This window comes from Penaeus monodon, chromosome 6, assembly GCF_015228065.2.
Source record: "Penaeus monodon isolate SGIC_2016 chromosome 6, NSTDA_Pmon_1, whole genome shotgun sequence".
Lineage (NCBI taxonomy): Eukaryota > Metazoa > Arthropoda > Malacostraca > Decapoda > Penaeidae > Penaeus > Penaeus monodon.
In genome coordinates, this window is record NC_051391.1 from 56588561 (window position 1) to 56606349 (window position 17789).

General features: G+C 37.2%; 1 protein-coding gene across 1 annotated transcript; it reads left to right on the forward strand.

The window, feature by feature from the left end:
* Window positions 1–4914: 4914 nt before the first annotated feature.
* Window positions 4915–17539, forward strand: LOC119574673 (pre-rRNA 2'-O-ribose RNA methyltransferase FTSJ3-like). Its single transcript, XM_037922061.1, has 16 exons — window positions 4915–5061; window positions 7878–8177; window positions 8378–8541; window positions 8862–9035; window positions 10158–10274; window positions 10451–10582; window positions 10698–10826; window positions 10982–11140; window positions 11313–11443; window positions 12462–12666; window positions 12816–12956; window positions 13121–13295; window positions 13786–13900; window positions 16452–16536; window positions 16693–16880; window positions 16999–17539. Exons 1-16 carry the CDS (start codon window positions 5001–5003, stop codon window positions 17210–17212), a joined length of 2490 nt encoding a protein of 829 aa, XP_037777989.1. The 5' UTR covers window positions 4915–5000; the 3' UTR covers window positions 17213–17539.
* Window positions 17540–17789: the final 250 nt, after the last annotated feature.

The following is a 17789-nucleotide window of genomic DNA, read 5'->3' on the forward strand; positions in this document are numbered from 1 at the left end:
CATCTCGATGATGCTCCCATAACCTGTCTCCGTGGACCACTCGTGCTCTTGTTCCAGGTCGTCGGCGAATCCGGAAGGTTGCCTCGGTCAACACACTCGATGATGGTGTAGGGCTCCTCCCAAGGGCTCTGCAGCTTGGGTGACATATCTTTCCTCTTCTGGAAATTGTACAGCCACACTAAATCTCCTACCCTGAACTTGACTGCACGAGCGTCCCTGTTGTAATAGCATCGCATGCTCTCTCCTGCAAACCTCAGGTGTCCTCTCACCTGGTGGTGCACCTCGTCAAGTCGTTGTTGTAACTCAACGGCGTAATCACTGGTTGCTATAAGTAATTCCTCGTTTGGTGGCCTCCCAGTCACCAAATCTAGCGGCAAACGCAGGTCCCTTCCCAACATGATTCTTGCAGGGTTGAAAGAGAGAGAGAGAGAGAGAGAGAGAGAGAGAGAGAGAGAGAGAGAGAGAGAGAGAGAGAGAGAGAGAGAGAGAGGGACAGAGAGATAATAAATAGAGACGTACAAAGCGGAGAGAGGGTGAGTGATGCCTACATAAAAAGAAAGAACAGAAGCAAAGAACATGGAGGAGAGGGATGAACAGGGAAAAGATAGATAGTCATAGGAGGAAAGCTGTCAGATCGTGATAGTTATAAATATGGAGACTAAAAATCAGTGTCTGCGGTTTGATAAAATCTCCTTATAAAAAGGAAAGATTAGACGTTTTAGGCTTGAACTCATCAAACGTGTTGCCAGCGTGTGAAATATTAAATGAAGAATATCTTGTTAACAAAGAGAGAAGAGGGAAGGCGGCATTTGGTGGTGTATATATATCCATCTCTGACCGCTTATATATGTCTCTATCTGTCTACCAATCCATCTCGCTCTCACTCTCTCTTTGCAGAACAGTCCACGCGCTTTCTCTTTATATTTGTTTATGTATCTATCTATCTCTGTGGCTACCCTACGGGTCCACTTCAAAACTCCCCGTCCCTCCAGTGGCCACCTAAGATGTTTCACCTGGACAGACTAAGGGAGGAGGAGTGTGCCCGTGGGTTCACCATGGCAGTCTCTGACCGTTTCACAGAACTCGACGGACCCAGTTGCTCTGTGGGAGCTCTTCAAGCGTGTAACACTCGAAGCAGCTCAGGAGTCCATTGGCGTACGCCCGAGGGCAAGGGAGAATTCCATCTCCCTTGAGTAATTAGAGGCCACTGAAGCGTGTCGTAAGGCTCGGCTGAATGGTAATCGAGTCTTGCGTCGCTCCATGTTGCGAAGGGCTCGGACACTGCTGAGAAGGGACAAAGAACAGTTCATCAGGAATCTTGCTGAGGAGGTTGAAGGCCATTCCTTGGTAAATGACCTTCGCCCTGCCTACCAAGCCCTGAGAAAGCTGAACTCTAAGCCCCCCTCACAGATGACTGCAGCCCGATCAGCGGATGGACGGATCATCTCAGATCATTTTGGGGTTCGTGAACGTTGGGCTGAATATTTTGAGCAATTGTACTAGGTAGACCCTCCAACAGTTAGCTTGGATGCAAGCGATGTCTCAGTGCCTGTGCTGGACCCACCCATCAGCGAGGAACCTCCTACCCTAACAGAGGTTAGGATGGCGATTTCCAAGCTGAAGAGTGGGAAAGCTGCAGGCATATGTGATATCCCTGCTGAACTGCTAAAGGCTGGGGGTGAACCTATGGCACGGGGCCTGCATACAGTCCTGACTGCCATCTGGCAGTCTGGTACCATTCTCCCTGACCTGCTGAGGGGCGTGGTCATCCCTCTCTGGAAGGGGAAAGGGGGTCGCTGGGATTGTAGCAACTACCGTGGCATTGCTCAGCATACCAGGCAAGGTTCTCGCCCACATTCTTCTGAAACGAATTTGCAACCACCTACTGAGGCATCAGAGACCAGAGCAGTCTGGATTTACTCATGGCAAGTCCAGATAGACCGGATACTAGCGCTTCGAGTAATTGTGGAACGCCGTCGTGAGTTTGGTCGTGGGTTGCTTACAACCTATATCGACCTCAAGAAGGCGTTTGACTCGGTGCATCGGGAATCGCTATGGAAGATCCTGAGACACAGATTATTGGCCTAATAGCAAGCCTTTATACTGGTACTGAAAGTGCTGTAAAGTGTGGTGGGGGTCTGTCAAACTTCTTCCCTGTTAATTCAGGGGTGAGGCAAGGCTGTGTCCTTGCACCAACACTTTTCAACACCTGTATGGACTGGATAATGGGCAGAAGCTACAGCCAAAGTCAGTGTGGAGCAACACTAGGCAATATCAAGGTCTCAGACCTTGACTTTGCCGACGATGTTGCCATCCTATCTGAGTCCTTGGAGTCACTGGTGGCGGCTCTTGATGCATTTAGCAATGAGGCGAAGCCCTTAGGCCTAGAGGTCTCCTGGACCAAGACCAAGATTCAGGACTTTGGGGGCCTGTTAGGGGAACCCGTTCAGTCGATCCATGCTTGTGGCGAGGACGTTGAAGTTACAGAGAGTTTTACATACCTTGGTAGCGTAGTCCATATCTCTGGGCTGTCAGACCAAGAAGTCAATAGACGGATTGGTCTGGCAACAGGAGCCATGAACTCGATCAACAAGAGCGTTTGGAGATGTCGGTACCTACGCAGAAGGACTAAGCTGCGTGTCTTCAAGGCCTTGACACTGCCAGTTTTGCTCTATGGAAGCGAAACCTGGACGCTATCCAGTGTCTTGGAGTCTCGTCTTGATGCCTTTTGTAACAAGTCCCTTCACCGGATCATGGGGTACAGTTGGCAGGACCATGTGTCCAACCGGCGGTTACACCGTGAGACTGGCATGGGACCTGTTACTTGCATAATCCGGGATCGCCAACTAGGCTATATGGTCACCTAGCTCGTTTCCCTGTGGACGACCCTGCCCATCAAGTTGTGTCTCTGCGAGACAACCCTGGGTGGAGGAGACCTGTGGGACGACCTAGGAGATCATGGCTTGGGCAGCTCGACGAGACCTGTTGCGAGGAGTTAGAGATGGGCCGTGGGCATGCCTGGAGACTCCCCTCGAGGGATCCTCGTGGCTGGAAGCGTTGGCGTTAGCCCCTTGATGATGATGATGATCATCATCATCATCATCAACCTGAATCTGTCCACTGCAGGACGAGGCCTCTCCCAGTCTTTTCCAACTTTTGCGTTTTTTGTTTACAGTGTTGGCCCCCAAATTTAATTATTTCTTCACACACACACACACACACGTGTGTGTATGTGTGTGTGTTTGTGTGTGTACTCATATGTGATATATATATATATATATATATATATATATATATATATATATATATATGTATGTACATATTTATGTTGTATGATGTGTGATCAATCATCATCATCACTGAATCTGTCCACCAAACACCCATACACACAGCTATATATATATATATATATATTTATATGATATATATATTATAGCTATAATATATTAAATAAAATCATTCACACACCACACACACCCTGTCCTACAGACGTTGGCGACTTGATTTATCATAGATTATTTTATATAAATATTATATATATCTTTTATTATATTTTTATGTCTGTATTTTATTCGAGTGCCCTGTCTAGTTGACGTATGATCATGATTATTATTATTATATTATTTATATATATAATTATTGCATATATAATCATATATTATATATAATATATATTATATACCTATATATATATATATATATATAATATATATATATATATATAATATATATATATATATATATATATATATATATATATAATATAATGATATATATTATTATATAATTGATGTAATATAATAATGATATATAATAATCTTATACTTGATACATTTATATGCTTATAGACTATTTTTATTATATAATAATTTATCTACTGTATACTTATGTATTAATAATATCATAATACTATAATTATAAGCTACATATATGATTATATTATTTTTTATTTATCTAAACTATTCTATTATCTTACCAGAGTATATAACATTATACTTATTATCGCATACTTGTTAGTCATATATTATTGTATATTTATTAATATATATATATATTATACTATTATATCATATATATATATAATATTATATCATATAATATATTAATATTTTATATATATATATATATATTATATATAAAATAATTATTTGTATATATATATATATATATATATATATATATATATTTGTGTGTGTGAGAGAGAGAGAGAGGTAAATAGATGGATAGACAGACGGTTTGATAGATAGACAGATAAATAGATAAACAAATAAATAAATGAATAGGCAGGATATGGATAGATAGATATGTATACATGTATAGAGAAAAGAATAGGAAGATATTTTTATATAAGTAAGAAAAAATAGTAGGTAGCCAGGTGTCACCACACACACACACACACTCACACACACACACACACACACACCACACACACACACACACACACACACACACACACACACACACACACACACACACACACACACACACACACACACACACACACACACACACACACACACACACACATATATATATATATATATATATATATATATATATATATATATATATATATATATACATATACATATACATATACATATACATATACATATACATATACACACACTTATATGTGCGGGGTTAGCGCGCCTTCGAGATTATTCTTACATTTAACGCAGTCCTTGGTCAATATAATAATATTTTTCCGTTTTCTTTGTTACAGACACGTTTCTTTATTCCCGCATCACATAGAAAGGAAAAACCTCCAATCACCAATTAAAACCATAACACACACACCAAAAAAACGTACACAAAAAACACAAAAATACCAAAAACCATAACCTCCTCCCCCCAAAAAAAATGCACCAAACCCCAAAAAACAAATCACACCTACCCCCTTTAAATAATAAAAAAAACTCCTTTGCGCGACCCTGTCCTAAGGAGCGAGCGAGGGTCGGCAGCCAGACACGTTGTTGTTGTTGTGAAGAAGGACGACGATGGGCAAGAGAGTCAAGCCGGGGACGCGAGATATTTATTATGGCAGGGCTAAATGCGCAGGTGAGGGATGGTCGTCTTTGTGTGTGTGTGGCTGCGTGTACGTGTCTGTGTGTTTAAGAGAGTCATTCGTGGGTTTGCGTGTGAAGGGAAAAGCGTTGGTTGTGTTTTGTGTTGGGAAACATGTGCTCTTTGTTTACAAGGGGATAGGACTCGAAGCTCGTGTTATTTTGTTTTATTTATTATTAATAATGTTGATTTCTTTGTTAAGGAGGTCGATGAGGTGGTAATAGGCCACAGTTGAATAAATAATACCCTCAACTAAGGTCGTTTTATGACCTACGATCTGGATGTCGTGACCATCATGCCTTAAAAAAAAAATTGGCTTAGGGGATGGGTGAACATGCCATCATGGAAAAAAAAATTGATCGTGGGCCGGGATGACATGAACTTACTACCGTGAGCGTGTTGGCAGAAGGCCTTGGAGACTTTTCAAGAGTACGCTCAGCCCTTGGAGGAAGATTAGACTCATTTGGCATTAGGAAGGGGCTTTTGCCTTATTTCCATCAGTAAATGAAAGTGGAATGTGCTATCCACGAGCCATGACTGGAAGAGCTCTAGGGAGGATGCGGTTTTCCACTCGGCATCCTTTTCCTACCTGCCATGACTGACAGCAGAGGTTGTATGACAGAAAATTGAATAGTACATAAAAAAGATTAAAAATGACACAAATAACAAAATGTTAATTATTATTATTATTACACTGAATTATGGTCTACTTAGACGATATGGAGTCTGTGCAAAGAAAACACTCTGTTGCTATCTGGATAAATCAAATCAAGTGACAAATATAGACATTAGAAAATGGCAGAAAAGTGTAAAATGTTCACAGAGAAAGAGAGAAAATAACAATGCAAAAGTAAGGTATTGAGTCTTGTCATTGCATGTGAGTTTTCATGTCCGCCCATCCTACAAACCACACACCTGTCAGAGTGGCCGCTCAAGTAAGTCTAATGCCCGTATTTTGGGTATGTGGTGGTTGTGAAGCACCTGGAGCCAATAGGTTAATGCAAGTAAGAAGCAATATAGGTACATCTGCAGCTGCCTCATATTTACTGGAAAATGACTAAAATGTCTGCTGCATGTCATCGCTCAAAGACAAAGTCCACAACACCCTCACACAGTCAGTCTATAATGTCTTGTTTTCTATAGCTCCATTTTATACATTTTCTATATGTCTGTTTTCTATAATGATCGCGTTTTCTATTGACTACTCTGGAAATCATTTCTGATTATATTTTCATCATTATTTTTTTCGTGTTCCTCATTACCTTTCCTTTCATTTTTTGATGCTACTAGATCTCTGCGGTTGCTTTCTCAAATATGCATTTTTATTTCATTTTTCTTTTATCATTTCCACTATCCTGCTTGTTTAATTGCTTCCCATATCGGAACAATACACACAGTCACTTCTTCAGTTTCCTTAAGCTTTTGCCAGGGCAGGACCTTCTAACTTCTGTGGTCAGTGATATGGGGTATGTTTGATTTTATATTTAAATATTTTATCAGTGTTGATTTGCTTTTATCTTCATAGATCACTACAAGTGTTATTTATAGATGTTTTATGTGGTAGGTATAAGCAATTTTTGCAACATAACTGTGGTCAGGCCGACCCCTTGTTCAATGTGTGCATGTCGCACAGAGAGTTTCTTAAGAATCTGCAAGAAGCGTCTTTCAATTTCCAAACAAAACTATTTGTGGTTGTGCAGCTCATCTGTACCTTCCACACTGACAATATGTGTCAATTTCTTTTCTATGACAAATATGTCACTTGTCACTAAGTGCTAATAAAGGAGGGGGAGGGGGCTTGTCTCCCCCTGTTTTAGGCATAAATAGAAGATAGGTAAGATTAGGTTGCATTTCTGGGTTTGCATGATACACAATGTTTACTTGTGTGCAACTAAAGTTTATTATAATTGCATTGTTTGAAACTTGGCTCACCTCTTCTGAAAATGGACTTTTGTGTATATTGTTTCGCACTTGTTTACTTGGGAGCTATTTTATTCTGTTTGTCAAAGTTTGGCTGAAGTTTTTGAAAAATTGACTTTTTAACATTTCATATAACACTTTCTTCGATTTCTGCAGGTTCCCATATACATCCAGTGCCATGCATTACCCTCCCTTCAACCCCCCTTCAAGTAGAGGAAATTTATAAAAAATCTGATTTTGGGTAACTTTGTCTCTGGAGGGAGCATTGCTGCCAGTAACAATTACCAATGACTTGTTATATATTTTTATCTGTTTACATGTTTTATAATGACTCTTTAAATAATTTTTGATACCAGTCCATGCTGAATGTTGCTTGTCTAATGGAAATCTACCAGATTTTTTTTTTACTACAATTATCATTTCAACTCTAATTGCAAATTGAACTGAGTGATATATGTTAAGTGTGACATTACATACAACTTTGTATTAAATTTTGGAGTAAATAGTGAACTCTACATTATTTTAGTGTTTGTGTTGTCATGGTAAAAACTTCATTATTCTTATTAATTTGAGAGAAGGTTAGATTTCAAAAGGCAAGAGTTTAAGTTTGAGAAACCAGATGATTGGGGTCTGGGAGTTAGGAAAATACTCCACGGGAATAAGTCGAGGGCTTGGCCTTAAAGGGGAAATACCCCAGGAGAAGGGAGGTCTTTGGGCTTGCATCTGGTAGGGGGTTAGGGATGTATGTACGTCTCCCGTCTCAACCGCCAACTCCCCATGGTGATTCTTAAACCTAACTATATAGGTGGTGTAGATTACACCAGGTGTTTTTCATTATTTGACTTCCTGTCTTTTCCAAAACCATATCTAATATTTCATACTGTTTTCAGGTTATCGTGCCCGATCAGCATACAAACTGATCCAGCTCAATACCAAGTATCAGTTCTTGCAAAAATCCAGAGTATGCATCGATCTGTGTGCAGCTCCAGGGTCATGGATGCAGGTTGCCAAGAAGTACATGCCAGTGTCTTCCTTCATTATTGGTGTGGACAGGAATCGAATAGACTCAATCTATGGCTGCCTCTCCATCCAAGGCGACATTACCACAGAGAAGACCAGGTCTGAACTGCGAGGTGCCCTGAAGACCTGGAAAGCGGATGTTGTACTTCATGATGGCGCCCCTAACATGGGTGGGTGTGCTTTGGAAATTTCTAACAATGGTTTTGCTCTTGTGTTTGAATTATATTTTGCTATAGAAATGAAAGTCAAAGGTAGAACAGTTAATGTGGTATATTTGTAACTCCTCTGTGAAGTGATTTTTAATGAAGATATTGCATAAAAAAGTGTTTAAATAGATTAACAAATAATTCATATGTTTGATTTTTACCAGGTAAGAACTGGATCTATGATGCATACACACAGAATCTCTTGGTACTCCATGCTTTCAAATTGGCAACTGAATTCCTGAATAAGGGTGGATACTTTGTATCAAAGGTCTTTCGATCTAAGGACTACTTCAAATTGGAATATGTATTTAAGAAGTTCTTCAAGAAGGTAATTATTTTCTGATATATGTATGTATATTGTAGATGATAAGATAGATCATATCATCTTGCCAGTGCTTTCTCCTGGTATCATGTGTGTCACAAAATGCACTTCTTGTTTACTTGAAATTTCTAGGTTTCTGACAATTTGATTATGTTCTAACTTTGTATAGGTCTAGTGTCATCCAGTCATCACCTAGCAGACTAGGTGAAGGAACAGTTTAGTGAAAAAATCAAATAATTTTCTTTTATGCCGCTTCTGTCTCAAATTGAAAATTATGATGTTCTTTGAAACAGAAGACTAACATTGTTTTTTTTTCTGCCTTCTAGGTGGAAGCAACAAAACCAGATGCATCACGTTACGAGTCTGCGGAAATTTTTGTGGTTTGTCAGGGCTTCCTAGCCCCAGATAAAGTCGATCCAGAATTCTTCAGCGCCCAGCACGTCTTCAATGAACTTGACCTTGAACCTAAACCCAAGATAAATTTATTAAGAACAAAAAAGGTATGTGTTTGTTGTTGTACCAAGTTGTTTTTTGTCATTTCAAAAGCAAGATCCCAGGTTGTGTAAAAGGTGATGATTGTCAAGTGGCTGTACATTGATTTTTTTTTGTTTTGTTTTCACTTGATTTTAGTTTGTTACTATTGCTTTTGAAATGTAGAATCATTTCCTTTTTTATGTTCCTCCAAAGATGAATATAAAGGAGGTTGTGTAGAACATCCATACATTTTGCTATTTATTATGAAATTAGATTTGATGGTCATATCCCAAATACAAGAAATGTCAGTAAGAGTGGAAAGGTTATAAGATGGTATAACAGCTAATACTCAGGATAGATTGCTATTTATCATATTCTTATATAAAATTTTGATTTTTTTTTTTTTTTTTTTTTTTTTTTTTTTTCATAATTCTCTGGATCTGTAAGTTGTAAAAAGAGGTAACTCTGAGGAAGTATGCTATACACCTCCGAAATTACTGCTTTCACACTTTGTAGGTTTTATTTACAAGAAGATAGAGGTGGGAAAATCCACTGTGCGTTTGGCCCAGGCAGAGGTAGGGGTACTAAGGGAGTGAGAGTACAAGGGGGTAATATCATTGGATTAGCTGAAGGAATCTGGCCCAAGCAGTACCAGATATTTTTGTGGACATTACTTCTATCCCATTGATAACAAAAAAACTATCATAGGAAAAAGTCTTGCTAGGTTTTGACAGATTTTCCTTGGTTGTGGTGAATATAACTCTGGGTATTAAATAATGACAGAATTATTCTTCAGAGAAATCAGCACATTGTAAAAGCTTGAAAAAGTTTTGTAATTAGCCCATTGGCAGTAGGTATTTGCACAATTCAATGGTGCTGGAAAATTGACATGTACAGTTCATCATTGGGTTAAATTGTATAACTGATGAATTACTTAATGTTTATTTAACATTATACACTAAAGATCCCAAATGTAGAATAAATGATTAGAAATTGATGTAAAGACCAAAGATTTCATACCCTGCAAGGATGCATGAATTCAAAATTCAATTCATATGAATTCAAAAGTAGTTTTATATCATTATTATTATTATTATTATTATTATTATTATTATAATTATTATTGACCCAATTTTTCTATATTTCAGACTCGTGATAAGGCAGAGGGATATGAGGAAGGTGCAACCATAGTCCACAAGAAGGTTCCAGTGTCACAGTTCATTCATGCAGAAAACTTCATGGAAGTTCTTGCAGATGCTTGGGAGGTAGTTATTGGTTATGCGTATGCCTATTTATATATACAATATTATAGAACTGTGTGAATATGTGCAGTATGAGAACTGTACTGAGAATATCTCATGTATAATAGTGATTATTTGACAGATTTTGTGTTTAGCCATTTTTAGCTAATTTTGCTCATGAGTTTTGTTTGTATCTGTAGTTAGAGTTCGACGAGGAAAAGGCAAAGCAGCATCCACAGACTACAGAAGAAATCTTAGAATATTGTAAGGACATCAAAGTTCTTGGAAGGAAGGAAATCAAAAAGCTTTTAGCCTGGAGGAAGAAACTGGCAGTAAGTTGTATCCTCTGGTAAAGATAAGTGAAAATTATGCAATTGTGAACTTAAAGATCTGTGTGCTTAGTTTGTTTGTGTTTTTGTGTGACCAAGTTTTTTTTTTTTTCTTCAGGATGAATACACAAAGGCTCAAGAGGCAAAGAAGAAGGAGCAGGAGCAAGTACAAGAAGCTCAGAAGACACCAGAGGAACTCAAGCAAGAGGAATTGCAGAAGATTGATCAGCAGATTGCAGAAATGGAGGTGAGGAAAGGAAGCCATTTCATGCAGATATTTTCCATGTTATATGTTTATTCATTATGATGAAATATATTTGTTAGGATGAAAGTCCCCCTCTCCCCTTCCCCCAGAACAACTGTATTTTAATTTACTGATTTTTCCTTTTTCCGAAATACCAGCTTTTAGCTGCCCATGAACAGAAGAAAGTACTCAAAAAGAGACAGAAGCTATTGCAGAAGCAGCTGCAAAGGTTACGCCTCAAGACACTCATTCCAGGTGACCAGGGGCCTATAGATGAGTCAGAAAAACATGTTTTCAGTCTAAGCAGACTGGGTGAAGTAAGTATTGAGATGAGTTATGTGTCTAGATGAATATGTCAAGAAACCTCCAGTGATTTGTAAAATGTATAAATTTTTTTTTTACACATTTCAGTTATGTTATTTTGTTTAGTTGGGAACTTGTTTGTGACAATTTAACGAGATATTGAGGATTTGTCTTTTCTCATTACAGATGCGTAGTGTTGATGATGTGGTAGACGTGTCGGCTGATAGCGTTCCAGTTGAAGAAGAGGCAGCACAGGAGAAACGACCGAAGTATAGGATGGTCAGACCAGGGGAAGAGGAATTAGATGAGACTGGAAGGTCAGTGAGTGGTGCTAATTTATAAATTTATTTTCCTGCATTTTTTCTGTTTCTGTTTCTTTTTCTTTTTCTTTTTTTGTTCTTCTTCTTTTTCTTCTTCTTCTTCTTGAGTCTTTTATTTTGTTCCATAAGGATACTAAGTATTATAAATACATGTACTTGGCCTTTGTTTTGAAGAAATGTGTCACTCTCTTTTAATCATCTGAACCACTTGGGCATTTATTTGCTTTTGAAATTCCTTTTGTAAGGAAATTAGAAAATTCTTACATGCAGTAAATTGTAAGGTTGTAAGTTTCCTGGTTAGTATTAGTCATTCCTTGTTGAAACATTTTGAAGTTTGAGTGTCAACATATAGTTTGATTTAATTTATAGTGCATTAAATGTAGGCTTAGCCATAAGCATGAAGCATGAACATCTTTTGGAAAGTTTGTACAGAGAAATGTTAACAAACAAGGTGCTGCAGTTTGCAGATACTCTGATATTTTAACCTATTGATAGTGGTTTTATGCACTGTGTACTGTAGTTTATAGTGAATTGTGTTGCACAAGGATGGTTCCACAGGTGCTCAGCCACCAATGAGTTAATTAGTAAAGTGTAGGAATTCCCCCCACCCCCCCACCTACTATTAATGTCAATGCTTTTATCATTATTATTGTTATTATTGTTAACAGTAAAGATAATCAGATAATAGAAGTGAATCTCGCCAAAAATCAAGGAAAAGGGTAAACAGGTGAGACTGATTTGGCTGATAATTAACTCCTTAGTAACTAAGCACAATAAATCTAAAATTATCCAGTAGACAGGGCATGTATGTCATGCCATCTGTAGTCAGTGAGTTAACTGATTATTCAGTTTCCTTTGTCCATCAGATACAATGATAGTATACAAGCTGAGCTACCCATAGATTTTTATGATGAATACTAACTTGCATGCCACAACAAGAGTCCTACTTTGCTTGCATCTGGCTGTGTCGGAGGCAGCAAGAGGTGAGTTGATTTTTGTTATTTTTCTGTTGCAGGTATTATGTGAATCCTAAAGATATAGCAGTGGAGGAGGAGGAGATGGAGGATGAAGGCCTGGGCCTGAAAGCAGATCCTGTGGCCAGGCCCCCTGCAGATGTCGAAGACCTGAAAACTGACGAGGACAATCCTCTGCTGACTGACCTGGTTGGGGACCAGGAGGAGGCTAAGCGGATCAGGAAGGCAGAGATGTGGTTTAATCAGGCAAGTGACTTTTTCATCTGGTAGCTTTTAGATGTTTCATTGAAGAGAACATTTATATACCTCTTTGCTAAGAGAGATTAGCAAGATAATATTGCAAGGTGTGTTATTTGTTATGTTCCTCATTATAAAGTGTTTGTCCTCTCTCACAGGATATCTTCAATGACGTAGAGAACGAGGTTGATGATGATGTTGGTGTTGAGTTAGCCATCAGGGAATACGAATCCAGGGGAGGAGAGCTTTATAAACAAAAGGAAGCAAAAGAGAAGAAGAGAGACAGGAAAGGCAAAACGGTATGTAATCCAATTTGTGAAAGTGTGAGGAAGGCTCTTTTTAGATTGCTGTGAAATGCTGAGGATATTTAAGTGGATTTCCAGTTTTGTTGAACGTTTAGATTTGCCAGCGTTACCCTTTGCTGATGACTGTTGACTTTATTCCCAATAATTCCCCCTCGCAGAAAGGCTCCAGTTCAGATTCCGATTCTGACTCGGACTCCAGCACAGACTCCGAGGAAGAAGTGTTCACCGATGCTGAAGACCCCGATGATGACGCACAGCCCAAGGCTAAAAAAGCAAAAGCTAATAAGGAAAATCAACAGCCACAGGTCGGACCACATTTAGCCGCTGGTGCTGGTGAGTTGCGTTGGGCTTTTCTTCTCTTTTCAGATTTCTTGCATTACTAGTGTCTTAGATGAAATATAAACAAAGATATTGTGAATGCATAGAACTTTCATATTGAGTGTATATTGAATTCTTGTGGGTTATTATGATAAATAAAGGCATTTCATTTTACAAGTCTGTAGAATATGACTATGGTAACTGGTGACATGATCATTATTTTTTGAGGTGATATTGCCTGAGCCCTAAGTTGTTCATTTGTAAGAAATAGAATAAGGATTAAATAGGATAATCTAAACTGAATAAAAGACATTTTTCTGATGAGAGAGAGAGAGGCCACAGCTATCAGAACTTAAAAAAAAAGAAAAAGAAAAGGAAGGATACCCCAAAGGATTTTTAGCTAGAGGACTGCTAGTATTGGTCAAGAATTTTTGCCATCACCCAGTTACGCACATGCTCACAAACGTACCCATGCATACATTCATTGTTTTCTTTTTCCCCACAGCCATCAGAGAAAAAGATAGGGAGATCCCACTTGATCCAGAAGGCCTTGCATTTGCAACAAAGATGATTCATTCCAAGAAGGCCAAAAGGGATATTGTAGATGCTGGATGGAATAGGTAAGTGAATACATGTTGAGCACAATAGGTGTGATAAGCAGAAGCGAAAAGAAGGCAAGGAGAGATAAGGAGGGGGATGTTAGAGATAGAGGTAAGAAAGAGAGAGCGAGATATAGAAACAATAGAAAGAACAGTGGAGAGATAGTATTGTTGTAAAGATGATGTACAGTTTATTTACATATTTTATTAACACTAATCAATTCAAATCTTGAAAAAAATATCAATAAAACAAATATTGGCTGAATTTGAGTTTGTTAAAATTGTCAAAAAAGTTTTTTAAATGTGAATTTAAGAAATGGTATGCACAAGGTACAATGTGTAGGAAAAATAGTTTCTAGTCCATATGCTGCATTTTCTACTAGTCAGCTGTCCTTTAATAAGCCATTTACAGAAAATTCATGGTGAATAGAGAGATGAGTTGGGCAGTAAGGGATCTGCATATGACATGTGCTGGTATTACAAAGATATGAAAGGAATTTATATCAATTATGAATATTTACAAGATCCTTGTAAAATGCACTATATTTTTATATAAACTTAAATAGTTATAAAGTAATAGAAATATAACCCTACAAGATGAGGAATCGTAACACACTTCAGGAAAAACTTGTCCTGGCTAATGAGGTAATGGCAGAAGGGAAACTACCTTGTGCAGGTGTTAATCTGCTCCTGGCTTGGGGAGATTGCACAAGTTTATGGCACACTGCTTCACACAGGGTGCTCTCTTTTTCCTTCTACTGTATAAGTGAAATTGATTTATATATTTTTCCAGTAATATTTATTTATTTATTTATTTATTTATTTATTTATTTATTTATTTATTTATTTATTTATTTATTTATTTATTTATTTATTTATTTATCAGTAATAAAAATCATAGATCTTTTCTAGCTGTGTGTAGTTAGGCATTCTCAAGTCAGCACAGAGGGTGAGAGTATACATTCATAACACAGCAATATATGTTTGTATAAATGCAAAGTGAATTTTTTTTTCCTTTCTTTCTTTCCAAAAGAAACTATACAATTTCACATAAACTTAAATCTCATTATATGTACCTACTATGGTCACAATATCAGCTGATGACAATGCAACGATTAGGTGAGGCAACTCCACCTTAATTGGGGGGGGGGGGTACCACTTAGGGTTGAAAGTTGCTAAATATGCAAGAAAATTCAAATCTCATCACCCAGGAAATGCCTTTATTATTATTTATCATTTTGAAATTTTTTTTTTTTTTTTTTTTTTTTTTTTTTTTTTTTTTTTTTTTTTTTTTTTTTTTTTTTTTTTTTTTTTTTTTTGTAGGGGGGGAACAGACAAATTAAAATGCAAATAAACCTTGTACAGCACCTACAAAGTCTGTCAGAATGTAACCAGAAAGGCATAATTTTCTGTAAACATCTTGGCTAAAAAGTTGCACTTAAGATCTTCCAAAATATAGCACAAAGGACTGTCTTATCACCCTTTTTTAAATGTAAAAAGTAAATAAAAATAAATAAATGAAAATAAATAAAATAAATCTGGAGCTTATGCCAAGGGGTATTATCCCTCCTAAAAAAAATAGTTGGGGTTTATGCAACCACAGGAGAGATTCTTTTAGGTGAATGCTTACCAAAAATGCACGAAACTCAAAAAGTCACAGCTCTGATTTTGGCTGAAAATGCCCAGATGGTCTCCTTAATTAGCTGTTACCGGATCTAGGGTCACCCTCAGGGCAGGATTATTATTAATTAAAGATCTCTCTTGAGGAAGCGTGAGGAGTTCTTGAAAGTGCCAGGCCTCTTAAGAGTTTAGAAAGGCTGTATCAAAACACTAAAGTAACTTCTCAGAAGCAGAGGCCAGACTGATTTTGAATTACTGTAATGGAACAATATTTTTCTTTCTGTATTAAGAAACATGATAATCAGAGGGAGGCCTTGTGTGGCCAGAATTCACTAGATTATTTTAGGCAACAGGGGAAGGTACTTTAGTAAAAATAGTTCTCTGAATTTAATTATTTCCAATTATGTTAGATTATTAAGCCATTGACACTGCAAAGGCTTATATATTAATCCCCAGTTCACTTTGTTTTTAGTGAATATTGTTTGCACTTTGATGACTTCACAATTGCTTAGTCACTTATGCGTTGTTTGCCTGATCTCACCTGTTTACCCTTTGACTGATTTTTGGAATGATTTTTATCATCAGTAAAAAATCATTTATGATGATGATGATGATGAAGTCAGAAAAGAATAATCATAAATTTAATAAAATAGTAAGTAATAACATTATTAGAAAAAAATTCAAGGAATGGCAAAATAAGGTAGAGGTTAAGTAGACTTATTAATTGGCAAAATTGAACTACAGCGAACAGTGCCTGGCACCTTCGGGTTAAAAGGTCTTTCAGGGAATTCCCAGCTATTATTATTCCTACTATTACTTGAACTTCTTCATTTCTTCAGTAAAGACATGTTGGAATTTACATGGGGGAATTCTGTGATCAAACCATGTAAGAACACCCCAATCTGTAAATATATAGTGATTAAAAACATTAATTTTACCCTTTTCTTTCCAGGAACATGTATGGTGACGAAGACTTGCCAGAATGGTTCATGGCAAGCGAGAATAAATACAACAACAAACCTGTGGAAGTCGATCCGGTATGTTTCCCATTTTGTCTTTGAAAATTGTTTGTTTTTCTTTATTTTAGAATACATTTATCAAGCTTTCATGATCAGTGGTATTAAACCTATCTAAGAAATTTATTTCAAGGCTAAGATATTGCAGCACAATTCAAAATCAACTTTCCTTTCCAGGCCGACTTAAGAATGTATCGTGACCGTGAGAAGGCTGTCAATGCCCGTACACTAAAGAAGGTAGTAGAGGCAAAGGCTAGAAAACATCGTAAGGTGAAGAAGCACATGGAAAAGGCAAGGAAGAAGGCAGAATCTATTGCTACCAATGCAGAGATGACACAGAGGGAGAAGGTGTCACAGGTGAAAAAGTAAGTTTTCAGACAAAATTTGATGTTAATTTTCTGCTCAGACTCTTGAGTTGAACCGAAGAAAATAAGGTTAGAGAATATGAATGCATTTATGATGCTTATTCTTTTTTAAAAACAGGTTGTACAAGGCTGCGATGAGACCCTTGGAGAAGAAAGAACGAACCTACATTGTAATGAAGAAGACAAATCAGGGACGCAAGCCAAGAGGGGCCGGCAAGGGTCCGTACAAGCTGGTCGACAAGAGGTTGAAAAAGGATATCAAGGGGAAAATGCGATCAGAGAGCAAGAAGGGCAAAATGAAAAGAACTCCCAAAAAGAAGGCAAGGAAATAAACTTTAAGATGATAAATATTCTTCTTTTTTTATGTACAATTGTTAGACTTGAAGGCAAAACAAGTAAACGTTTTACTGTAATGTGTTTAGTGATTATTGTTGAAATTATTACATAGTTAATAATTTATAAGGTTGAGAGAGAATTTTCAAGATTTTCATATATTTTTTGTTGTAGAATGAATGACAGTACACATGGAATGTACACAGATAAGATGAACAATGTACAGCAATATTTTCACACTTGTAAAGAGATTTTGTGTCATCACAAAACTTGTGCTGCTCTGTAATGTCAAGTATGAATGTTTATTAAATTGTCTGAAAGATAAATGGCAATTTTTATTAGCCTTGTTACCCTTTGTATAGATTTATTACTGTGATCTTTCCTCTTTGGAACACTTCTATTCTGTTCTGTATTTTCTTTGAATCTTTATTTTATTATGATGATGATGTTAAAATGAGTCATTTCTACAATCTTACAAACAAGGTCTTTAAAAGAAAATACAATTATTTACTCCAACTTGTTTCAATAATAATAAAAAAAAAAAAAAAAAACAAAATTGTTACCTGCTATATTTAT

Coding starts and splice junctions, on each gene's coding strand:
- LOC119574673 (XM_037922061.1), top strand. CDS start 5,001: ATGGGCAAGAGAGTCAAGCCGGGGACGCGAGATATTTATTATGGCAGG. Junction 10,827..10,981: donor AGCAGATTGCAGAAATGGAG/GTGAGGAAAGGA, acceptor CCGAAATACCAG/CTTTTAGCTGCCCATGAACA. Junction 13,296..13,785: donor ACATTTAGCCGCTGGTGCTG/GTGAGTTGCGTT, acceptor TTTTCCCCACAG/CCATCAGAGAAAAAGATAGG.